This window comes from Delphinapterus leucas, chromosome 15, assembly GCF_059928025.1.
Source record: "Delphinapterus leucas isolate spDelLeu-1000000601 "Yukka" chromosome 15, BTC_Dleu_Yukka2, whole genome shotgun sequence".
NCBI lineage: Eukaryota > Metazoa > Chordata > Mammalia > Artiodactyla > Monodontidae > Delphinapterus > Delphinapterus leucas.
In genome coordinates, this window is record NC_143143.1 from 4,510,215 (window position 1) to 4,535,245 (window position 25,031).

The following is a 25,031-nucleotide window of genomic DNA, read 5'->3' on the forward strand; positions in this document are numbered from 1 at the left end:
GACTCTTTAGGAAATGAAAAGTGTGTACTTAACACATTTTTGCACTGTTGGAATTTTTACAACTAGCGTGAATTTTATAATCAGCAAAAAATTAAATAATGAACAAGGATCATAAAGCTTTATTTAATAAATATAACCAAAAAATTCAAAATACTTTATTCCATATGTAGCCAATTAGGAAAAGAAAAAAGTTAGAAGGAGGTGTTTGAAGAGATTACGTGAAAGGGTCAGGAGAAAGGGAGGATGGGGAAATTCAAGCAATAAAGGTTAAGTGGAGACCAGAGGGCGTTCAGGGCCTCATGACTCTCAAAGCACCAGCTTTCAGGGGTCACATCTCAAGGGGCCCTGGGGGCTTCCTTTCCTCCTTGGCAATGACGGGAGATGCTAGACTGACATCTGTGGAATTAATCAGGACTCCAGAAATTTGGAAATCCTCTCAAAACCAGGGAGGCTGTCTACTTTTTTTCTATGGCCATCAGAATTGCATTATTTCCCCTCTAAAATAAAGTATCTGGCTGGATAACTGTAAGCTCTATCAGGGAATAACTTAAGTTTTCTGAATAGACTTTAAGATCCTCAAGGCCATCCATTTTAAACTAGGTCTTAATGCCCATCTACCACTGAAATACTGGCTTCTGTTCTGATGCCTCCAAATCACACGTGAAAAGAGAATTTACTTCATATTTCATATTTTTCAAATCTGTGGGGAAAGGATGGGAGGGTCAGATCTGGTCGTGGGGACACCATGTGGTGAGAATTCAATAATTCAGTTCAAAGGAAGGTGTCTGGGGCCCCGGGGGGCGGGGGGGTGGGTGCTCTGCCCTGGCACAGAGCAGGTGAGCCTGGATAAACCCATGTGGCTTTGGGGCCTCAGAACAGGGGTCTGGACCACCAGGAAGGGGACCTGGCTAAAACAATCCTCCACACGTCAATGTCCTGATATAGGTGTGCATATTACAAGAAGCAGGTGGCAGTGTGCGGGCCCACTGGGGACTCCTGGGAAGACACAGTGGACACAGGTGGCAGGGGCCAAAGCTCTCTTGGGTTGACTCCTCACAGACCAATTCTAGTTTCTAAGAAGAGAAACTTCTAAAGATCGTTTGCAGGAACAAGGTGGGCCTGACGCCTTGCAGGGCCTCCCTGAGGTCCCTGAGGAGCGGCAACAACACGGAATCCAATCACAAAGCTCGTTTGTCCACTCTTTATTAAAGCTAGGTCCTCCTGCTGACAGCTGCAGGGCAGCTTGGGCTCAGGAGGGGCACCGAAGGTGGGTAACTCAGGGCTGTGCCAGGCGGGACGGGCGCAGACCGGCCCTCGGTCCCACGGGGCTGGCGCAGCTTGCCCTGGGCCCTTCCTGAGGCTCCTTCTCGCAGCTGGGAGAGAGCGCCCAGGGACAGGCGGCACCGCCCAGCGCTGCCGGCGCCTCTGCGGGAACCCCTGTCCTCCTCAGCACCCCGCCCACCCCCGCCCTCACCCAGCCAGGCCCATTCTTACCACCACCGTCCAGGGCCCCTTCCCGCCCGCCCCGGCCTCTAGCGCCCGGGTGCTGGCTCTCAGGCCCCAGGGCCATGTCTATGCTAAAACAGAAGGAACTAGGTCTAAAAGGGAATGCGGCTGCTTCAAAATTTCAGTTTTCTGGCCCCATTCACACTGGCCCCCAAAAGCATTAAAGGGGGCGGATGTCTTGCAGGTGACCCGGTGGCTCGAAAGAGCCCAGCCCGGAAGGTGCGGCGCTGGCTGGCTGCAGGCCTTGCATAGCTGGACAGTTGGTCAGTCACTGAGCCACGGGCTCAGGTCCGAACCCCCAGAGGTGTACCACTGTCGTGTAGACAGCCCAGCCCACGGTGCCTCCACTCACTGCCCACTCTGTGAGATGGGAACCTAACCAGAAACACCACTTGCTCCTAGTGTAGAACAATGACAGAAGCAGAGTTAAACGGACCCGAGGCGGTCATAAGGCCCTAATCCTGGGAGGTAAGAAACAACCCTACTACCAACCTCTGTCACTTTACACTTGTCTATTAAATCTAAATGAGCGGCAGGCTCACAAGAGCAGGGCCCCGTGTGTCCACCCACTCAGGGAGAGGTGGCAGCCGGGGAGCCAACGGCTGGGGTCCCTGGCTGCTGGGCTCCCAGAGGATCTCCGAGTATGCCGCCTCCAGCGTTCCCAGGCAAGAGTACCAAAGGACTCAGAGGGGAGGCTGAAATTAACACCCACACGGCCGGGCTGCTCTCGGTGCTCAAGTGGGGTGAAGACAGCAAGCGACTCTGGGGAATAAGGCTTCAAACTCCCTGGGGACCCTGCGAACACCTGCAACCCATCTGCCTGGGGCCACAATTTGGTTTCCGGCTTTTTCTCCTCCTCCCAGATTCTTCGGGCCACACAAGCCATGGAAATAAATATCCACAGTCGACAGAATAAAAGCTTTCCCAGGTGCATCTCCACTTCACCCCCGACCCCGGATTAGGGAGGAACACCGTCCTTTGAAAACCCACGAGGCTTCCCCTCGCCACGCACACCGTCCTCAAAACTTTCTGGACATACTCGAATGCCCGGAAGGCCCCTCAAGTCTCCCGCTGAGGAACTGGAAGAAGTCATCAGCCAAACCCCCTGGAGTAACCATACGCTCTGCCCTCGACCACCCCACCCTCCCTTGATGCAAGGACTTCCCCTCCCTCGCTGTAAAACCCAGTTACTAACTCACAAGCCACCTGTCCCCCGGGCCACCCATATCGGAATCCGAGTAAAATAAATAACACCTCGCCTGCCATCCCTACCGCTTGGCCTCACCGCATCGATCCAGTGATGTCGCAGTCTCTTGTCGGGGTGGCCGCCCCCTTTCCCCATCTGCTCCGCGCGCAGCTCTCCTCTCTCCCCCTGCGCCCCCCGTACGGCCATCTGAGCTCGGCGGCCGGTTCTCTGGGGCCGGACAGGAGGGAAGCCCGAGGCCGGGGGGCGGTGCACCAGGGCTGAGGGGAAGGCACCGCACCAGGACTAGGACCCTCAGCTCCCTGAGGCCAGAAGAGCAAGGGGCCGGCGCGCAGCGGCCGGCGCTCGAGCCGCAAGGTGCCGGTGGCCTAGCGGGCTGCGCCTCCGTCGGCCTGGGGCCCTCACATGATGCTCTCCTCGTAGGCGCCCGAGGGCCCCGCGAAAGCGGCCGTCGGCTCGGAGCCGAAGCTCGTTCCGCCTGCGAACTCCAGCAGGGTGCTGCCGCGCTCCCCGGACCCGGTCCCTGCGCCCGCGCTCGGCGGCCCCTTAGCGGGTGCCTCGGCCTTGGGCGCAGGGGCGGCCGGCGTCTGGCCAGGCGCGCCCGCCGTGCCGCGGTGCGTCTTCATGTGGGTGAGCAGGTGCGAGCTCTGCGAGAAGCGGCGGCCGCAGTTGGCGCAGGCGTAGGGCCGCTCGCCCGTGTGCGTGCGCTGGTGTGTCACGAGCACCGAGCGCTGCGAAAACCGCTTGCCGCACTCGGGGCACGGGAAGGGCCGTTCGCCCGTGTGGCCGCGCCGGTGCTTGGCCAGGTTGGAGCGCTGCGCGAAGCCGCGGCCGCAGTCGGTGCAGCGGAAGGGCTTCTCGCCCGTGTGCGTGCGCCGGTGCCGCTTGAAGTCCGAGCTGTGGCCGAAGCCCTTGCCGCAGTCGGGACAGCGGTGTGGCTTCTCCTCGGCGTGCGCCCACTGATGTCGCGTCAGCGCCGCGCTCTGCCCGAAGCGGCGGCCGCACTCGCCGCACGCGTAGGGCCGCTCGCCCGTGTGCGCGCGCCCGTGCGCCGTCAGGTGCGCGCGCCGGCTGAAGCCCGCGCCGCACACGCCGCACACAAAGGGCTTCTCGCCCGTGTGGCCACGCACGTGCGCCGCCAGGTGCGAGCCGCGGGCGAAGCGCGCACCGCACTCGGGGCACGGGAAGGGCCGCTCGCCCGTGTGCGTGCGGCGGTGGCGCGCCAGGTGCGAGCCGTACACGAAGCTCTTGCCGCAGTCGGCGCAGCGGTGCGGCCGCTCGCCCGCGTGGTAGCGCTGGTGCTTCGCCAGCGCCGCACGGCGCCCGAACGTTTTGCCGCAGTCGGAACATATCCACGGGCTCTCCTCCTCGGCCAGCGCGGCAGGCGCAGGCTCCGCCAGCAGCCCCCCGACTGCAGGCCCGAACGCACGCAGGCCGCCGCCGCCCCCAGGCCCAGCACCGCCGCCAAAAGGGTCGCAGGCCAGCCCCGCGCCTTCTACCAGGGAGAGCCGGCCCCCCAGGGGTCCGGGCAGGGGGCGCCCGTCGGTCGACAGCCGCTCCGCGAAGTCCGGGAGGCCCAGGATCGGAAAGCCATCCGGGTGAAGCCAAGACTTGGGGTGCACGGGGAAGTGGAAGCCAAGCGGGTGCGAGGAAGGGCCTTCGCCCTCCCCCAGGCCGTTGCCCAGCCCCAGAAACCGCCTGTCCGGCTCGGGGTCATCCTTTCTCCCGGGGGTGGGCGCCTCCATCGCCGCCTCTCTCGCCTCGGCCTCTCCCTCGGCCTCTCCGTCTGCTTCGTCGACCTCAGGCCCCTCAGGCCCGGCTTCGGCCTCCGAGGGCCCCGCCGAGGGCCCCGTCTCACAGGGCTCGCGCCGAGGGCCGTCGCCGCTGGGCTCCGCGCAGCCGCCGCCCCGTCGATGGCGCTGGAAGTCGGCGCGGAGGCGGAAGGCCTGGCCGCAGTCGGGGCAGCAGTGAGGCCGGTCGGCCGTGTGCACGGCCTGGTGCCGCGCGAGTGCCGAGCTCTGGCTGAAGCTGCGGCCGCAGTGCGGGCAGGGGTAGGGCCGTTCTCCGGTGTGCGTGCGCTGGTGCGTGACCAGGTAGGAGCGGCGCCCGAAGCCCGCGCCGCAGAAGGCGCAGCGGTAGGGCCGCTCGCCCGTGTGGATGCGCCGGTGCGTGACCAGGTGCGACTTGTACACGAAGCGCTTGCCGCAGTCCGGACACGGGAAGGGCTTCTCGCCGGTGTGGGTGCGCTGATGGATGGCCAGGTGCGAGCGGTACACGAAGCCCTTGCCGCACTCATCGCAGCCGAAGGGCTTGACGGCCGCGTGGTAGCGCTGGTGCTTGGCCAGCCGGGACCGGTGCGGGAACACTTTACCGCACACGTCACACGTCGTCTCCGGCCGCCCGGCTGGAGCGGCCACCGCGGCCGGGAACGCCCAGGGCGCCAGCAGGCTCGCGCCCGGCTCCCGGCCCTGCAGAAAGGGTTTCGCCTCGGACCCCTCGGCCAGGACCCCAAGGCCGCCGGGGTCAAGACCCCACCCCTCTGGAGTCTGCGCCGAATCCGAGTCGTCGGGGCCCCAGGTCCCAGGCACGTCCCCCACGCCGTAGGCCGCGGACCACAGCCCTGGGGGCTCGTTCTCCTCCTCGGCCACCTCTGCCAGGAAGTCCTCGTCGTCGTCCTCCTCATGGTCCTCTATGTCGTCGGTCCAGAACCAGGCCCCTGAAGGCGACAAGGGAAGGCCAGGAGAGAGAGGTGAGAAGAGGCCGTGACAGAAGCCGCTTACGGACTCCTGCTCCTGTAAGGAGCGATTTCTGCGGGACCCCAGGCTCTCGGAGCTCGGAGCCCGGAGCCCGGGGTCAGGGCGCCTCTGTTCCATGGGAGTGAGAGATGGTGCACGCCTCTTCCCTGAGTTAGGAGGAACTGTGCAGACAGGAGAAATGGACACGCGGGTGTCCCTCCTAGGAAGGCTGGGGTTCCCTCACCTCGTGGACTCTCCTCAAATGGCCTCAACTAATCCCTTTCCTGACCTCCAGCTCCCTTCAGGGCTCGCCACCCTGCTGACAATAGGGACACCTACGAATTGGGTGACCTTGCCTGTGGGTTCCTGTGAGACCAGGTGTTAAGCCCAAAACAGGGGTCCAGGGCCCAGAAAAATAGACGGAGACGCCAGGTCTGTTCTCCCCAAAGCCCCTTGTCTCCTGGAGAACTCCACCCCCACCCCACCCCCCCACCCCCCACCTGCTTGGCCCAAGGCAGCCAAGACTCCAGCACCAGCACGGCCACTGAGGACCTGCCTTTGTAACACCTAAGCTTTGCTTAGCATCCCTCCTCTGGATCTCTCCACCAGTCTCAGGCTGGCCAGCATCCAGGGCTCTCCCTCCCACCCCCAGAGCACAGCCAGGAAAGGCTGCCCTGGGCCAAGGAGACCTAGAGGGGCCTGTAGGCCCCAGCTCTCTGCACTCACCCTAGAAGTCTCCAGCAACTGTGCAGGCACAGCCCAGCCTCCCCACTGAGCCTCTCTGAAGCTTGGCTTTCTGAGCGGTTGTGCACTTGGGAAATGGTCCCAAATTGACTAAGACTGGGTGAGCTGCAAACATCTTCCCATCACAGAAGGCTAAGGACCCGCCTTGGGGTCCTGCAATTCCATCCCTCCTCCACCAAGCAGCGCCCTGACCGCTCCCTTCAGTGCAGAGTAAGGATAGGGATTCGGTTTATAAAAGAGTGATGTGCCTGCCATCATGATGCACCCAGGAGGGAACTAGTATTGGGCTGGCCAAAAAGTTCATTCGTGTTTTTCCGTAGGGTGTTATGAAAAACCCGAACGAACTTTTTGGCCAATCTGATATTTACAAAGCAGGCACTAAGTCACACAACAAAGAAAAAGGCCTCGTCCACGGCAGCCCAGGTGTTCCAGAGAACCTGCATGCCAACTTCCTCTGGTACACCTTGCCCCGTGTGTGTCTACCGTGGCCATGTACAGTGTAGTCCACCTCACGATCCCAGTACCAGGAAGGTTCAAGCTCCCCCACAGAGGTAGGAATCCCCTTTCCCACCACTCCCGGGTCCCCTGCCAAGGCTGTGGCTGGTGTCGGCCATCACCTGACCGGGTGGGCCTTCGTCACTGAGTCCTGTCCCCGAGGAGGGGTCGGGGCCCAGGAGGGATGCCCGTCCTGACCCGGCCCTGGTCCTGTGTTCTATATAGCATCCCAAACATGTGATAAATCACGTGGGAAAATAGCACAGTGCTGAGTGACATAAAGCCAGACACCGAAGTGCACGGACGTGATTTCTTCTCTGAAGGAAACATGTATAAAGGGACACAACGGGTTATTTTAGTTCTTCATGCTTTGCAATACTTTCTAAGTTTTCTGTAGTTAGTAATAATATACGATTATAGTAAGAATAAGCTTTAAATAAAGGACAGTGGTTTCCTGTTACTGAGTTCATCTCCAACTGCCACCCACGGTGAGTGAGGGATGAGAAGTGGCTGAGCAGCACGGAAGAGGCCCAGCTCCTCACTGTGAAGGCTGGAGCACCCCTGAGGGGAGCTGGTGCAGGGACGGGCAATGTGGGCCCATGGTCAGATTAGCTGGAAATTCTTCCAGTGAGTCTCAAAAAGGCTTTTCCCTAAGACTCTGGTGAGTGTCTGGAGGAGTTTTAATTGGAGTCCCTAAGGCAGGGGGTTCAAGTTGGGGAACAAGTACAATGTCTTCGTGGTAGGAATGTACCCCAGGACCCAGCCAAGGGTCAGTGGCACTTGCTGGATAGAAGTGGACACCCAGGCCAAACGAGGGCCCGCCAGCTAGCAGCCTCACCTACTCAGAGCTGGGGGACAGGCTAGGTCCCAACGACTCATCCACAACACCTCTTCCTTGGGGTCTGAGAGTAGCAAAGCCCCCCACTTGGGGAGGTGATCCTTTGCCCTGCCCCCACCCCAAACATCCAACAATGCTGCGCTCTGCAGAGGGGGCTGATCCTAGGAGGGGACCTGACCTCATCACTGGCTCTGGAGCTGGCATGGCCACTTATCCAAAAATGAGAAAATATTAAACATAAGGCAAGCTGGTAGAGGCCACCACTGACACCGAGTAAAGGACAAGAAGGGCATCCAGTTCCCTGGCTGCACCCCGAGACAAGATCTCTGGGAAGTAGCAGGGCCACCAGAGGGGACTCGGGGACAGCAGCCTGCCTCCAAGCCAGGCTCTGTTCTCACCGTCGGCCGCCAAAGTGGCCCAGGGTCTGGAGGTCGGGCCCGGCGGGGGTGTCCATCGTCGGCGTTACCCCCGGCTGCAGTGGGGACAGGGTTCCCCGGGGCTTTGCCAGCGCCCCAGATGCAAGCCTATTCTGGATCCAAGTGAGGACCCGTCAGGTCTACCCGTGAGACGGGCCGAGGCAGAGGAGATGCTCTGACGGGGGGGGGGGGGGGGGCGAGTGGGACTTTCCCAAGCGTGGCCCAGAAGGTCAAACACAGCTGCCTCTTCCAGAAGCCACAGGGGGAGAGTGGACAAGTGGACCCTGGGGAGGGGAAGCTGGCCCTTCATCTCCCTGAGGCGTCCGCTCCTAAGGACTCTGACACTGGGTGAGGATTAGCTGGCCAGGGCCCGCGCCCGGAGCCTGAGGGCACTTGCGGGGGCCGACCAGTGGCCTTGTGAGCAGACACCCAAGGCGCCCCCGGTAAGTGCCTTATTCAGGCACGAATAAACGGCCTCAGGGAGGAGGCCCCGCAGCCACCTGCCTGGCGCACCTGCTCCCTGAGCTGCTGCGAGGTGGCCTGACACTTGCTCTGCCCCGAAAACCAAGCCGAAGGTTTCTATGACTCCCACCCCAAGCACCCTCTGCCCCTGTCCTGTCCCGTCTCCGAGACCTGTCCCCAGGCCTGGCCTCACGGTGAGTCAGCTGCAGGTCTGCTCTGACTAACCCCTCCCCGAGGGACCCAGCCACGGCACAGGGCCCAGGAGGCAGTCGTGTGTGTGAGGTCAGCACCTGCTCCTGACCCTCCGGCCAGACCGAGACTCAGGGTCGGCTCGGGGAGAGCCCCGCCCCCAGGCACAAAGGCAGGACGTGGACAAGGGGCTGGCCAAAGCTGCAGGCGGGCTCCTTCCTCCCCGTCCGGCTGCCATCAGTAGCTCCTCCTTCCCTCTGAGCAGGAGTCCGGTCGCCAGGGAGGTGGTGGCTCCCGGCAGGGCTGGGCTTCTGCGATGGATCTATCCTCCCCGCTGCAGGGTCCTCAGGCTGACACATCTTCCAGGAGGGGGTCCTCCCCTGAGCGCCTCTCCAGAACCGCTGATCGCGCTCACCAGCCATCAGATTCTCTCGTTTCGGTGTGCTTCACCTGACCGCTTTTACACTTTCTCTCTCTCCTTTCCTGCGTAATGTTTAAGCCGGTTCCATCCTGCCTATCGTACTGCTCTATCTTTCGCTTTCACACGAGGGGCAGGAACAGCAGTCAGGGAGCGGGGTCATCAGCCGAGCACTGTGGAGACGGCACAGGTGCAAACAAAACACAGCGCGCGCTCACAGAGTCCGCTGGAGCAAACGAGGAGGCAGGCACCTGGGCACGGCCATCCCAGACCTTGCCGAGGGCTGCGGGTGCAGGGAACGTCCTGGAGTGACATGGGGGGTTCCCGACATCAAGGCGGTCAGAGAACACACACAACCCAAGTGGGACCTACACACTGAGCCAGCCACACGAAGGTCACTCCAGGCAGAGAAAACAGCAGGTACAAAGCCCCGAGGCAGGTGAGAGCTTGAAGAGAAAGGCTGTCGGTGGAGTTGAGCCTGAAGAGCTATGGGTGTGTGCAGGGTGCAGAGGATCCCAGATACTGTGCCGAGTGCCCGGGGAAGACTAGGGGTGGGGGGCAGCCAGCAGCTCAGGGACGCCCGTGGCCACGTGCCTGACAACCTCATGCCTGCGCCAGGGTTGGGGTGAGGAAGGCAGAGGGACGAGGACCACCTGGGCCCCAGCCAGGCCCACCACGTGCCAGGGACGCTGCAGGAGGGGCCCGGGGTAGGTGACGTGGTGCCACTTCAGGTTTAGCTCACTCTGAGATGCCCTCAGACACCCAAGTGGAGACATCAAGCAGGTGGTGGGACAGACAAGGTCAGAGCTGGAGAGAGAGGCTGAGAATGGGCAGGTGGGCAGCACTTAAGGCCCTAGCCCCAGCTGGGGTCACCTGGAGAGAGGAGAGAAGAGGACATGCAGTGGCAGGTGGGGAAGCAGCCAGGGGCAGCAGAGGGACCAGGGGCACGTGGGGTCCACCCTGCAGAGCAGAAAAGCTAATGCGACGAGGAAATAAGGCCAGAGCCACCAGGCCAAGGGGACGAGGACATGCTCGGCCGCAGGAAATGGGGTTCAGCCACGGACAGGGATCTGCCAGGCGACCACACCGGGCATCTGTAAGGAATGGGCGAGCGTACTATCTCAGCCGGGTGAGGAGAGAGGTGGCAGTGATGGGTGAGGACCAGGGAGTGGGAGGTGGTGGTCGAGGGGAGTCAGAGCAAGGAGGCTTTAATTCAGCACTCAGAGGCACCGGGGCACCTGAGTGGGCGCGTTTGGCCAGAGTCCAAACCTTATGTGTGGCCCAACTTGTTAAGAAGCACAAGAGATGAATATACTTGTGTTTTGCAAGACTATGATCTAGAAATACAGAAACTCTGCCAGGCTCAGAACCGGCTGTCCTGCCCAGACCCAGCAATTCGCAACTGTCAATGGGCTCAGCTGCACAGAAATGAGCACAGGGGGAAAAGGGGAGGGAAGCGCTTGGCAGACAGGCTACAGTGACAGTTAAGAGGGGGGACCTCAGATGGATTCGCTGAGCCCGAGCTGACCCCAGCCTTCGCTACCACAGCCCCTCCCGGGAGGCAGGTGACGCGTGGAAGACTGTGCCTGCATCCTGCACCCACCTCGGCCCACAGGGGAAGGCGGAGGCGCTGGCCCAGCGAGCCTGCCCCTTCTGCGAGCTGCCAAACCCCAGCTAGGTTCACAGAGCACATTGTGGGGACCACCCAGGCTCGAGCCTGCAAAAGGATCCACCCCAGGACCCTCCAAGAAGCATGGAGAACAGGGGCACATCCAGACCATGTGTGGAGAGACTGGCCAGTGGAGGCCTTACAGCCCCTTCCTCTCCAGGTGGCTTTTCAGATCTGTGCCCAGAAACAGGGCACACCTCCCATTAGACCCTCCGACAAACATCACCTACATTCCAGTCTCAGCCTGGAGGCAGCAGCAACATTTTTTGCCAGCCAGAGCCCTCCTGATTCTGAAGGCCGGGAGACATTCCAAGAGGGTCCCAGAGAATGTGGAGACCTAGGGCAGGAAGGCCACCCCGAAACACAGTGCACAGTAAGGCCCGAGGCCTGAACCCACTGTAGGCAAGTGACTTAATCACTACTTCAAAAGTCAACTTCCTTGACTGTAAAATGAGACCAATAATCCCTCCCCTGCTACTTCACAGAGCTGTTACGAGGATATAAAGTATACAGGGAAATACTCTGAAAAGTACACGTGTAGGCACAGCACTGTCTATGTTTTTCTGTATTTTATTTTAAAACCTCTACAAGCTGCTCCCAGTCTACCCAAGCACGTGAGTGGCATGAGACATCAGAGCCCCGCACTAGGCTGGTATCACCCGAGACCAAAGCCAAACACACACACCGTGCAAGGGCCTCCGCTGAACCTGACACACGGGGAACAGCTCACCAACCTCCACGGAGCACCTCCACAGAACCAGTGGTCCGACGGCCTCGGGTGGGAAACTGGGGGTTTTGTTCAACTCTTTATTCTCCAGATGAATAAAACTGAGGCCCAGAAAGTTGGGGGAACAGGGCCAGAGCCAGGTCCAAGGTCTCAGAGAAATCCGACACCCTGAACGCTTCCTGTATGTCTCTCTGCAAAATCTCCTCTCTGGAAGGTCCAGGGCTCCTCCCAGGGAGAGGAGACGGCCAAATGGGCAGGGAAGCCGTTCAATCCTGGGAGCCGGAAGGCCAGCTCCAGCACTTCAGGCAACGGTCTGTTCCTCACCTGGCCCCTCTGAGCTGGTAACGTGACAACTGACCCTCACACACACAAAAACAATCAGAGGCCCAAGGCAGGGACAGGGCATCGTTGTTAAAGATTCGCAACAGGAACCTCTAGGTTCTCTAAAGACTCCCCAGCCTTTGGGCCTCTGGCAGACCAGAACCAGGAGGGGGCAATCCACGAAGGCCCCCAGTGCCACTGTGTCCCCACAGAGGCCCCCCAGAGTGCAGAGCAGCAGCTCCAGGGCGGCTCCCTGGGGCCGCAGTGGAGAGCGAAGGCACAGGCCGAAGTCGGTGAAACCCGCGAGACCCCGTGTCACACTCACCTGTGTAGACACCGGTGACGATGTCTCCCTCCTCGGGACGGGGGCTATCCGGGACCCAAGGCTCCTCTCCTTGCTCCAGCCGGAAGATCAGATCTGGCTTGGGGATTGGGTATCCTGCCCCGGAAAAAACAGGCCGCAGCTGCAGGGCCCCGCCTGCAGGCCCCGCCCTCACCCACACAGCACTGCCACCACTGGCTCCTCTCTCAGGCCTTTCCAGGACCAGCCTTCCCACCTCCCCACCTCCGCTGGGAGATCCCACACTCCCTTCTCTCTGGAGCCCTGCCCTGACCCCCAGCTCCCCTGTCCAGCCCCCTCCACACACTGCCATCTGCAGGGTGCCCGCCCTTCTCCTCCGTCACCTGACTCCTCACCCCTTGAGGCCTCTGGCGAGTGTACAGCACAGAGACCAGAGCAGCACTGCAGCTCCCCAGAACATGTCCACCTGGGTCATGGCGCTGCTGGGCCATAGTGGGCACCCCCCAAGACATGCCCCGGCCCAGAAGCCAGGCTGGTCCCTAGGGCTTCCCTGGGAGGCGGGCTGGCTCCAGCAGCTCCTTCACCAAGACCCCGGGGCTCCAGAAACCACCCTCTCAGACAGCTAAGCGCTGGCAGCCATCACGCCAGGATGCCTCTTGGGGACAAAAGGCTCTGCTCACCCAAGGACACCAGAATCCCATAGTTTTCCTGCATGACTTCCTTGTAGAGCTCCCGCTGGTCTGCATCCAGCCTCTCCCACTCCTCCAGGGAGAAGTACACAGCCACGTCTTCAAAGGTCACCAGCCCCTGGAAAACAAAGAACCCTGGCCGCTGCCCTACACTGCCCCGGCGAGAGGCAGGGGCGTCCCACGAAGAGAGGACAGGAGGTCACTTCAGTGGACACTGAGCTGACCCTGCAATGTGTAGGTCACGGGGACACAGCCCAGCAGCCCAGCAGCTGCAAGTCTACAAACACCTGACGGAACGAGGGGCTTGCAGGCCTGTCACAGCCCCGGGAGGCAAGAACCCCATTCCCATCCAGAGACCAGGGGCTCAGGCTCAGAGAGGGAGAGCGCTCGGCTCAGATGGGGCAGAGCCTGGACTCACACTGAAGTGCAGAGACAGTGAAGCCCAAGACCCCATGTATGTGCTGCACGGGCACCTCGCCCCCTGCTACTTCACTGTCTGCCTCAAGCCAGTGGCCACATCAGTGGTGTGAGGGCCCATGCCTTGGTGGACAAGTGGCACCAACTGAGTGTGGGCACTGGCGCCCAATCTAACTGGGCTCAATAGGAAACCAGAGCCTGGACAGGTGGCAGGCACTCCAGGTAAGGGCACAGCTTGACCCCGGGGGAGAGCCAGGGCTGACGCAACTGTGCAGGCTGCAGGAGAGTTGGTGGTGGGCAACATGGTCAGGACATTCCAATGGCCTGGGGAGGGTCGGGCCCCAGGAGAGCGGAACCATATTCCACAGGTTTGGGGCTGGAGACTCCCAGCTGCTTCCTGCAGCCCCGTCCTGGCCCACAGCCTGCGCTCAGCCTGAGGACCACAGTGCCACTGCCCTGCCAACAGGGCAGGTCTCCAGGACAGCGGGTGCCAACCTCCCTGGGGAAACCCAGCCTGGTCAACTGAGCCCCAAATAAAGGGGCAGCTCACCTGAGACCCAGATGCCAGGGAACTGTCCTCGTCCTCGTCCTCATCCTCGTCCTCGTCCTGCTCCAGGTCCTCACCCCTCGACATGGCTGGAGCCCGGGACGCCTGCAGGGCTGTGGGGAGAGACCTCTTGGGGTCCAGCCTTTAGCATCAAGCCTCACTGCCCTGGCCGATGTCTGTCCATCCAGCTACCAGGGTCAGCAGCTCCTGGCCACACCCCCTTTTCAAAACCTGGGCCCTGGGCTTCCCTGGTGGCGCAGTGGTTAAGAATCCGCCTGCCAATGCAGGGGACATGGGTTCGAGCCCTGGTCTGGGAAGCCCACATGCCGTGGAGCAACTAAACCCGCGTGCCACAACTACTGAGCCTGCGCTCTAGAGCCCATGAGCCACAACTACTGAGCCTGTGTGCCCCAACTACTAAAGCTCACGTGCCTAGAGCCTGTGCTCTGCAACAAGAGAAGCCACAGCAATGAGAAGCCCGCGCACCGCTACAAAGAGCAGCCCCTGCTCGCCACAACTAGAGAAAGCCCGCGCGCAGCAACGAAGACCCAATGCAGCCAAAAATAAATCAATGAAATAAATAGAATTTTTTAAAAAAGAAAAAACCCTGGGCCCTGCCACTCCAGCTGCACGCCGTCAGGTCAAAGAGCTCTTCCCGGCCTGCCCACCCAAGCCCCCCCTAACTTCCTCCCCGAAGACTAGCTCCTTTTTCTTACCCTTTTCCTGAAGACCTGGGGACTCAGCATCCCCACCACAGCTAAGGCGCTCCTGGGTCCCCGATGCCGGACTCCTCTCTTCTGCCACCACCGCCTCCGCGTCGGCGTCCTCCGCCTCCGCCTCCGCCTCCGCCTCCGCCTGCCGCCCCGGCCCTGCCTGCACCCCGTCCGCCTCCAGCTCCTCTGCCACCTCCGCCACGGCCTCGGCGTCCTCGGCCTCCACCACCATCACCTCCTCCTTCGCCAGCTCCCCTTCCTCTTCCCCCTTTTCTTCCTCCTCTTCTTCCTCCTGATCAGGATCACATTCCGACCCATCCTCTGCCCTCTCCCGCTGGGCGGCTGGGGAGTCTGGAGTCGTGTGAAGGGCCGCCATCGTCTCTGGAAGGGAGCCTCAGCTCGGCCTGCAACACAGACAGGCGACGGTGACCAGCCGCCCGGCACGCAGCCCGCTGACGGAGGTGGGGTTGGTTTGCCCCGCGATACAGTAACAGCACCGGAGCTGAGGCACGACTGGAGCTCCTTCCACGATCTCATGTGGCACAACCTAGATTCTGTAACAGAAGAGCTGCCAAAGAGCCCCTCACCGGGAGCCCCCGTTACGCGGCCTCAGCTCTTTCCTGCAGGCAGCGACGGGCCTCGCGTGAGCTTGCCATGCTTTCTTGGAGTAAGCCAGGGATTAATCCCGGGTTTTCATCCTCAAGAACATGGAAGCGTCAAGTCCAGGCAACACGCCCGAGGGTGGCCCAGCCTGCATTTAGCTGAAACGGGTGCACACAGCCCATAAGGAACAGTGCACCTGATATATGGGGGCGGAGGAGATGCTCGCCCACCTCTGAACGTGCATGAACTTGGGCACGAACTCGGCGGCAGGGAGTGTGGGAGCCGAGGTCTGAGCATGGGTGGGCCAGGAACCCCAGCGCAGTGTGACGGGCGGGGGAAGGTAAGACCACCCTGCCGGGAGAGCCCACTCTACCAAGCCAGCAGGTCAGGCTCCTCCCTGTGGGAGGCGGCAGAGAAGAGGCCCTGAGCACGCAATTACCCCTGTGCCCCCCTCACCCCTCGCTCCATCCAGGGCATCTGGAAAAAGCACGGCTGATCAGGAATTTGGTTCATCGCTAGACCAGCAAAGGTGAAAAAAAATGCCGTGACACCTCTTCACGTTTGGGGATCAGAGAATCCTAAGTGTTGAATCATCAAAGCCCCAGTGGCTCACAGCATCCACCTCTCGCATCGATGTCGGAGACGGCTCAGCCCAGGCACTTGGGAGATGCAGCCACACCGCCTCACAGCACGAGAGCCCGGGGCTGTGGACCCAAGAGGGATGGGATACCGCGGGCCCTGGGGCCACTCCTCCCTCCCAGCTGCGCATTCCTCACCAGCCCCAGTGAAGTTCCAGGACAAGACAAGAGTCATGGGTTTTGACGAGCCAGTTTCTGTGGCTCCTTTTTGAGTGCAAACCTAAGAACAGATCCATCAGCCAGCATGGCCCCATCAGTCTCTCAGACCTGACTAGAGCCACTTCCAAAGTAAGCCAGCCTCACTACAAATACAGCGACCCCAGAACCCCGGGAAGAGAGCACGAACCCCGGAGGAGCCTGAGATGTCAGGCCACACAGGACAATGGGGCTGCAAATTCAGGCTGAGCCCAGATGCCATGCCAAGCCCAGCAGAGCCCCTCCTGCCTGGCCCCCTTGCAGAGCAGACTCCCGCAGGCCAGGCCCCCATCCGAGGACCAGAGGCTTGGGAATAAAGTGGACCCGTGCTTGTTGCACCTCAGGACCTTTGCACATGCCATTCCCACTCCCTGGCACTCTCCTCCCCTCTTCTTCACTGATCCTTTGGAGGTAGCCCCCTGGGCCCCTAAGACACACACAGTTCCCTGGACTCTGCCCTCTTAGCACCCACATATTTTTTTTTTCTTTTCTTCGGTACGCGGGTCTCTCACTGTTGTGGCCTCTCCTGTTGCGGAGCACAGGCCCCGGACGCGCAAGCTCAGCAGGCATGGCTCACGGGCCCAGCCGCTCCGCGGCACGTGGGATCTTCCCAGACCGGGGCACGAACCCGTGTCCCCTGCATCGGCAGGCGGACTCTCAACCACTGCGCCACCAGGGAAGCCCAGCACCCACATTTTAATATACTTACAGAACTGTCTGCTTATTGCCTGTCTCCCCAAATACACACTCAACTCCAAGAAGGCAGAAGTTCCCTTTGTTCGTCTCTGAATCTCCTTGTGCCAGACACAGAGTGAACACTCAAATATTTATTGATGAAATGACTCTAGGGACTTCCCTGGCAGTCCAGTGGTTAAGCCTCCACGCTCCCAGTGCAGGGGGCCTGGGTTCAATCCCTGGTCGGCGAACTAGATCCCACATGCCGCATCCCGTGTGCCACAGCTAAGACCCTGTACAGCCAAATAAATAAATAAATATTAAAGAAAAAAAAAGAAGAAGAAAAAGTAAGAATAAAATGATTCTAAAGCCTGCGGTCAACGTGATGAACATGAGATTTTCAAAACTCAGTATTCTGGCCCCACTGTCATGTTCCAGAACAGGATGACTGCTGTTGAGGGTCCTTCAGACTAGAACCCACTGGAGAATCTCTGCCTCTGAAGAGGTTACGACCTGAGGTCCCTTCTCCCAAGAGGTGCACCTGCTGCTGACCAGAGGAGGGAAAGACCCTCCAGTCGTGGAGGTGGTCAGTCACCCTGCAGATGCGATGGGGCCTAGCACAGCCAGACGCCCCATAAGCCCTGACCCAGCATCCAGAACAGAATGGTTCTGAGAAACGGGCCTCAGTAACACGGATGGCAGATGCCCCCTCTGCCTCCCCAGGACAGACGTGTGCTGCGCATACCCCCAGACCCTCCTTTCTTCTTTCCAGCCTGCCAGCCTACCAGAAACTCACTTCTGGCATCCGGCTCAGGATGCCACCAAAAGTCAGGTGAGCAACCTGATCATAACCCTTCAGGTCATCCCAGACCATTATTTCCATGGGGGCTGGGGCGGGGCTGCACCCTAGGATATAGTGCTGCAGAACTTAGAATGGGGCACGGGGCGAGGGGGGCGAGGAGGGCGAGGAGGGGCAGTTAACGAGATGCCTGCCTCCGGGAGAAGGACCACACAGACAGAAAGAGGCAAACTTAGAAAACTTTTAGCAACTCTCCACTGAAGTCCCATATCCAGGGAACCTACATAGAGAAATGAAGAAATGTGTGGGTGCAGGTAGATCTAGGCCCCTTCCTTCCGTCTGGTGGCCTCACTGACCACACCTGTGACTCAAGGCCTTCCAGGCTTTCATCTCCGTCCAGAAACCTTCCTTCCCTGACTACCAGGATTCTCACTGTTTGTCCACGGATTTGGGCTCCCCTGCTCTCCTGGGTTTGCTCCTGGTGCAGGTGTATCCACGGGGCCAACCCTGCTGCCCGAGGGCAGCCCCTCACCTTGCTGGCCAGCTCCCTAAACCTGCCAACACTTGTTGAACCAAACCCAGTACCAGAGTCTCCCCACAGAGGCACAGCTAGGGACCTGATCCTGCACACCTCCCCTTCCCCCTGCCCACTGGGTCCTCCACCAAAGGCCGGCCCCTCTCCCACCTCTCCGACCACATGGGGCAGCCCAGACCCCATCCAGCCCCAGAAATGAGTTTCCCAACCCGCCTACTGGCGGTAGGAGACTCAGCACAGCAGCCCACCGGGGCCTCCATTTGCAGAGGGAGGACCCAGGCAAGGCCCCCAAGGTCACTAAGCAAGCTCGCGGGGGCGCCAAGCCATCTCCATCCCTCCAGGGGGCTTATCGGACCTCCGCCTCCCTCAGAAGCCAGGTCAGGGCCGTGACAACCCCTCCTGGATGGGTGTGTCCCCGGGGGCGGCCGCGGCCCAACCCCCGCACCTCCGGCCGAGACGGCGGCGGGCACCTCCCAGGGGTCGCGGGTGTGTGTCCTCCCAGCCCACCTACTCCGCGCTGCCCGCCTGGACCGGCCCTGGGGGTCGGGGCCCGCCTCCCTCGCGCAGGCCCGGGCGGGGGTGCACGGGCCGCGCCGAGCGTGGGCGCGGCCGCGAAAGGCCAGGCCAGAGCGCCGCTCGGGCCCCCCCCAGACCCAGGCCCCACCCGCACCGGCCCGCCCCGCTGCGCGCCGCTGCCTCCCCGCGGCCTCCCGTGCCGGCGTCGAGGGGCGGCGCGACCCCGACCCCACGCCCGCGCCTGGCCCGCCGGCACCTGCCGCCAGCGCCCGCCTCCCGCCGGCCTCGCCACCCACTAGCCGCGCCGCCCACTCACCGCGCGCGCCGGCCGCCGAGCCGCCGCCGGACACCGGGGCCGGGCCGGGGCCTGCGCGCCCCGCGCTACACAAAGTGACGGCCCCGGAGCTGCGCGGCGGCGGCGCGTGGGCACCGGAAGTGCCGCCACCGGGCTCCGCCCCGCCGGTGCCAACGGGGGGGCACTTCCGGTCACGCGGGGTCCAGCGCGGTCCCTGAGGGGGCGTGCGTGGGGGGAAAGAAAGCGTCCCTGGTGCGGGGGTGCCCTCGGACCTGGGTCGCCGCGCTCGTGTGCACTGCGTCCCGGGCCTTGGGGACCCTGGCGCGCCCTGCGCCGCCCCAGGGCCCGACCCCACCTCTGGGGACCCCGGCCCCGCCCTCCCCCTAGAGATGCCCGCGAGGTCCGCCCGCTCCCCAAAACCCTCCCGGCTTCCTCATGCAAACATGATTCAGGGGGCGCTACCGAGCGCCAGACTCGGCCAGGTCCACCGGGGCCTCGGGACCCTCCCCGGGCCCCACGACGGTGGAGGGAGGCGATGACCCCTATGAGGGCCCGCGTGCCCTCAGACCCGGGCAGGGGCGGGGGGCGATCCCTGCTGGTGATGGGCCCGCAGTACTGGAGCAGGTGGGCCGGACGTCTACAGCTCGTGCAGGGCCAACGCTGGGTAAACATGGGCGGGGGGAGAGGGGTTCCCAGAACGGACCAGGACATGGACTGAGGGGGCCGGTGGGCCAGGGTAGCTGGATGAATGCAATAAGGGCCTCAGATCTGGAGGCTTTACAGGCGATCCATGGGGAGCGCCTGCCTCTGGGAAGGGAAGCGTTCCCCCAGCAGGAGGCAGGAAGGACAGATGGCCGCCCGAGGAGGTGTGAGAAGGTGAGGTTGGTGGACTCAGGGGACGCCTGCAGCCCTCCCCAAACCTAACCGCCTCTGCCCCCCAGGGGCCGCAGCTGGGTTCTGCCGGTGAGCTCTTGCACCCACGGAGGTTGGGCCCTGCTGCTTCCCCAGCTCGTACCCCATGGGTACCATTATTCTTATATTTTCACTAGTGACCCCGCGCCTCAAGACAGGATCATAGTCTGACTGGGCTCGCGGAGGGGTCACACCTACCTGAAGTAACAGCTTCTCCTTCCCAGAACCTCAGCACCTGGCTGGGGAGCTGCTCAGGCCCACTGAGGACTCAAACCTGCCTGCAGCCCCCGTCCCAAGCCTTGCCTTCCCCAGCCCAGAGCACCTGCTGTGCGGCCTCCAGCTGAATCCAGCTCCTCACGCTTATTGTTTGGCTCCTGGTGTTTTAAAAATGTTTTAAAATGAATAACTAACACTTAAAAATTGAGGGTCTCTCATTAAAAGATGGACAAAGTCAGAAGTTCTGCCAATGTAGAGCCTGTGGTTTGCAGGGACCTGAGAAGGGACCAGCCCCTGTGGATGAGCCTCGGCTTTGAGGTGCTCCATGCCCACCATCCCCCCGACCCTTCTGTAGGCCCACTTCTACGTGGCACCCCCCTCTGGTCCTGTGGTCCTCTATGCTTTGGAACTCTGGACCCCGCCCCCACCCTTCACCCCAGGTGGTTCCAATGAGAAGATCCGAAGGTGAGGTAACTCACAAGAGCAGCAGAGGCCAGGTAAACGGGAGCAACAGGAATGGAGGCACCAGAGTCTGCCACCTGGACCTGAAGGGGTGGGGCAGGGAAGGATGCTCTTGGGCCTGCAGAGGGCTGGAGCCGTGGAGATGGCTCACCAGGTGGGAGCTGGGATTGACGTGAGACTCCGCCAGCCCCGTCCTCCCCTCTCCCACCCTGCCTGTGCTGCCCACTGGTCAAATCCACTCCTAATGTGGGGGGCAGGGGAGCCCAGGGGATGCAGTCAGAGTCGGGGCCCAGAGCCAGGTAGAAAACAAATGGGGGAGGGGGCAGGTAAAACAGAGAACCAACAGCTCATCCCTGCCTTAGAACCCTCCAGCTTGTCAGGCAGGGAGCCCACTGTGCCCCAGCATCTCCTCAGATGTCCTCTTGGCCCGTTCCCACCTGACCCCTAACCTAAGACCCGATTTCTTCCCTTTGTGTCTCTGCGGATTTTCACAGGCTTGGAGCCCACCAGACCCTGCCCGCTCAGCAGGCCCCGCCCTCCCTGTCCCTGACGGAGTCTCTGCCCTCAGCTGACCGCCATCCTCAAGAGGCTGAGCAGAGGCTGCCACCCTAGGCGCTCTGGTTTCCTTCCCTCTCTGAGGGGCTCCTCTCCGAGACCCCCCAGAGCCTCTCCTTCCTCCTGCCTTGTGACAGGCAGAGTCCCCAAAGCTCATCCTGTCCAGGACACTGAGTGACGTGACGACACAGCCCACTGTGTTCAGTGTGTCCCAGGTCAGAGGTCAACTTCCACCCCTCCCCTGCCCCACGCGCCTGCGACTACAGGAGCCGGGTGTGCCCAGGTAGCCCGCCCACTGCTCTGTGAGAATAAGACCTAAGCTGCTTGATACGGTCCTTAGTATCTGTGTTTATTTCAGAATCAAATGTAATTCCCCACTCTTGTGACCCCACCTGACCCTGTTCCTTCCAGGCCTGTTCTCCACTGGGCCCGGACTGGATGCATGGGCCTTGCCAATGGCCTCGGGCTGGCTGAGCCTCTGCGGATGACCTGCCCCCCCCACCCCTCCCCCGGGCCCGACGTCACGTTTGTGCCTACTCAGGGCAGTGCTAGGCTGTCCCAAATGGGCCACGCCTTGTCCTCTCATGACCCGAAGTCACCTGGCCTTGACCCTTCCAGCCACCTAAGTCCAGAGCTGCCAGGGGTCAGGGCTGGCTGCCCCCAGGTGCCTGTAGGCACAGGCCATGGGGCAGGACCCCTGCCAGGAGGGCCTATCTTCACAGGGCTCCTGGACAGCAGAGACCCAGGTTCCAGCCTTGAAGCTCCTTCTCCCCTCCCCCCTTTAGTCCATCTCGCAGTGATGTTCCAGAAAGCACCACGTGACCCCGCTGCTTGGGTTTTATGAATCTCAACAAGTCCTGGCCACTGGCCCTCTCTGGCCACCGCTTCCTGTGGGTTCTCAGGTTCTCAACAGCATCCTTCACTCCCTCCGAGGCCAGCAGCCCTATCCCTGCTTTTCCTTCATTCTCAACGGGAATTCTTGATCTGGGTGTGTGTCCACATGTTTACACTCAGCCCATATGCGTTGCACACCCGATGAGCTTTGGACCCTGTGCTTACTCCAGTTGGTGGGGAGGGCGGGGGAGATGCGGGGCCCCGTGGCTCACCAGGCCCTAAGGATCGTGTGTAGAAACGTGTGAGAACCTGATGGGGGCAGAAGGCTGCAGGTTGAGGCGTGAAAGGGGATGGGAGAGAGAGGTTAGGAGGGGTGGGACCAGGAAGAGAAGTGTCGAGAAGGCCCGCAGGACTCACTGCGTTCCCAGGAGAACCTGGTGACCCAACTCGTGAGTCCAGACTCAGCCAAGGCCCCAGCGCCACCCACAGGGAGACCCACTTAGGGCCATCTGAATTTACCATGGGGTCTCTCAGAACTCAGATATACGATCCTGCCTGGCAGCGATAGAGAGCCCTTTGAAAACAATTATAAATGAAAACAAGGCATCAGTATTCCATGTTGCGGATGACTGGAAATGGAGTAGGGGTTTGATGCCATTTTTGGACATGATGGGCTAACTAGATGTGCCCCAGTCCTTCCAGTTGCCTGGCTCTGTGAGGGACAGCTGATGGACCAGAAACACAAGGACCATCAGAAGAAGGGACCCAGGCCTGCTCGAGACTTCTGCCAATATGAGGCTGCCTGGGGAGAAAGGGAGGGTGAGTGGGCCTGTATCTGGGCTGGTCCACCCTGCACCAGCTGCTTCTGAGCCAGAAGAAGAGACGAGAGGGGTGGTTGGCAGTGTGTCCCAGGGACAGGGCCCACCAGGGCCTGTAGCCCGAGAGAGCAGGAAGCAGCAAGAACAAGAAAAACAGAGACCCGAACTGGACGTTGTCGCTTGGCCTGGCCAGCACTAACCTGTTAGTCGGAGCTCTGGAAAGGGGGCTGGTGGAGGTGGGCTGGGCAGCGGGGAAGCAGCAGGGAGAAGGGCTGGCCTTAGCGTGAGCTCCTCCTGCGCCTGCCACCTGGGCTGGTCGGGGGTGAAGGGTGGACAGAGCAGTGAGGGGCACAGGGCCTCCATGCCCAGAGGAGGGCAAGTCCTGAGGTCCCAACTGTGAGAGCCATGGGCCAGGAGCTGAGGGGAGCTGCAGCGAGGAGGTCCCCACACCTTCATGAGACAGGTGGCATTTCCGCCATACCTGAAAGATGGCCAGAGACTGGGATGCAGTGGGGCAGGGGAGACCTGGCCTGAGCAAGAGCCTGTAGGTGAGGAGCTTGGGGCAAGTCTGGGGAGGGGGCAGGGCCATCCCATGGCTGCAGCCTCACATCCCAGTGGGGGCACCACAGCAGCAGGCAGCCAGCAATGGCATCAGGTAGGGGTGGGTTGTCACTTACCAAGATGGATGGGGGGGGTGGGAATAGCAGGGGTCCAGATGGGATGCAGGGTGCTGTCCAAAGGCTGTTGAGGTAACCCATGTGGACAATGACAAGGCTTCAAGGTAACGAAGTGTCTTAGTGCATTTGGGCTGCTATAACAAAGTTACCATAGACTGGGTGGCTTAAACATTTATTTCTCACAGTTCTGGAGGTTGGGAAGTCCAAGATCAAGGCACTGACGCATTGTCTGGTGAGAGCCCTCTTCCTGGTTCATAACTGGAGCATTCTCACTGAGTCCTCACACGGTGGAAAGGGTGAGGGATCTCTCTGGAGGTCCCTTTTCTAAGGGCACTAATATCCTTCATGAGGGCTGCACCCTCATGATCTAATCACATCCCACAGTCCGCCCGTCCTAATACCATCACGTTGGGGATTAGGCTTCAATGTGTGAATTTGAGGAGTGAGGGGAGCAGGAAGCAGACACAAACGTTCAGTCTGTAGCACAAGGTGACAGAGTTAAGCTGTGGAAATGGGAATTGCTGATGGGGGAAAACCTGATCACTTTGGGAACACACCTCCTGGTTCTGTGATCCTTGACACTATTGTGAAGAATTCTGCCCATTGTCCTTCTGGAGGGAGCCCCTCCCTGGCCCAGCCCCTCCCTCAGTTTAAATTGCCCCCTGCCCGGGGCCCCGAGTCCATCCTAGCCTCCCTCCCAGCAGTGCAGGGCAGGCTGGCAGGGAGTGATTGTGCCGGGTCTGGGGACAGGACAGGCAGGGGACTGCCAGAGGGCAGAAAGGAAGAGCAGACGGCTCCCTCCCATCCTGGGTGCAGAGAGAAATGACAAAAATGTCCACCAAACAGGGGCAGAGCTTCAAGTCCAGGCAGAAAGGAACAGGCAGGGGTGGGGTCTGGACTGCAGAGAGGTGAGGCATGAGCCGGGTGTGACAAAGACTCTCTCCCACACCAAACTTTTAGTCTGAGCCTCATCTCAGTTAGGCCTCCACTTTGGGGCTCCCATGTCTATCTTTGCATTGCCCAGTTTTAGCAGAAATCCTGTCAAGTCAGTTTAGCCAGAATCCCCACCCTGGATATCTGATCAGAATCCTCACCCCCAGAATTCCCTAGGTGATGTTCTCTGGTTCCCTCTGACAGTGGCACTACTGCCCTCTCCCTACGCGGGGCATGTAGGGGCTGGCTGGGGACGTTGGTCAGGACTCCTCTGTGCCAGACTCTGCCAGCCCCCAGCAGGAGAACCCAGGAGGAGCCCAGGAGGACTACCTGCAGGTGGTGACAGCTGAGCATGTCCTAAGAGTCTAGTGGGAGGGAGCTTTGCCCAGCTGTGGGGGGCCAGCCTTTGAAGGCAGTGCACGCCTGTGGATGAGTCTGTGCAAAGGTGGGGACAGATCAAAGCCCATATGCCCCAAAAGAGACATCCTGGATCTCACAAATTCCAAGTGCACCTAGAGGCCTCGTACCTCTCACATCCCGTGTCCCTGCTGCAGAGCCACAGGAAGGCTGACACACAGAATGAACTTCATGGCAGTCACTGGATGGCTGACAGCCTCCTCACCACCAGCGTCCCCCGTGGAGGGCACAGCAGTAACTAGGCAGATGACACACCCCACTCCCGCCGCGAACTTGATTTCGTGGATACATTTTTATATGCATCCACTAAAAGGTTTATAGATCTATAAGAAAGGAAATTTTATTAATGCAAAAGCATCTGATTTATTTTTTGGAGACTGTTCGATTTCTTACACCTTATTTCGATGTGTTTAAATTTACTTCTTGGGAATTCCCTGGTGGTCCAGGGGTTAGGACTCCGCACTTCCACTGCAGGGGGCATGGGTTGGATTCCTGGTCGGGGAACTAAGAGCCCCACAAACCACACAGCGCAGCCAAAAATAAATAAATAAATAGGTAAA

At 60.7% G+C, this 25,031-nt stretch overlaps 1 protein-coding gene across 1 annotated transcript; it reads right to left on the bottom strand.

Annotated features, from left to right (window-relative positions):
- Nucleotides 1-1,187: 1,187 nt before the first annotated feature.
- ZNF316 (zinc finger protein 316) lies at nucleotides 1,188-18,794 on the bottom strand. Its single transcript, XM_022587683.3, has 6 exons — nucleotides 18,669-18,794; nucleotides 14,395-14,795; nucleotides 13,682-13,791; nucleotides 12,706-12,832; nucleotides 12,050-12,163; nucleotides 1,188-5,426 (listed from the first exon to the last, which is right to left on the bottom strand). Exons 2-6 carry the CDS (start codon nucleotides 14,765-14,767, stop codon nucleotides 3,112-3,114), a joined length of 3,039 nt encoding a protein of 1,012 aa, XP_022443391.2. The 5' UTR covers nucleotides 14,768-14,795; nucleotides 18,669-18,794; the 3' UTR covers nucleotides 1,188-3,111.
- Between the last annotated feature and the right edge of the window lie 6,237 nt (nucleotides 18,795-25,031).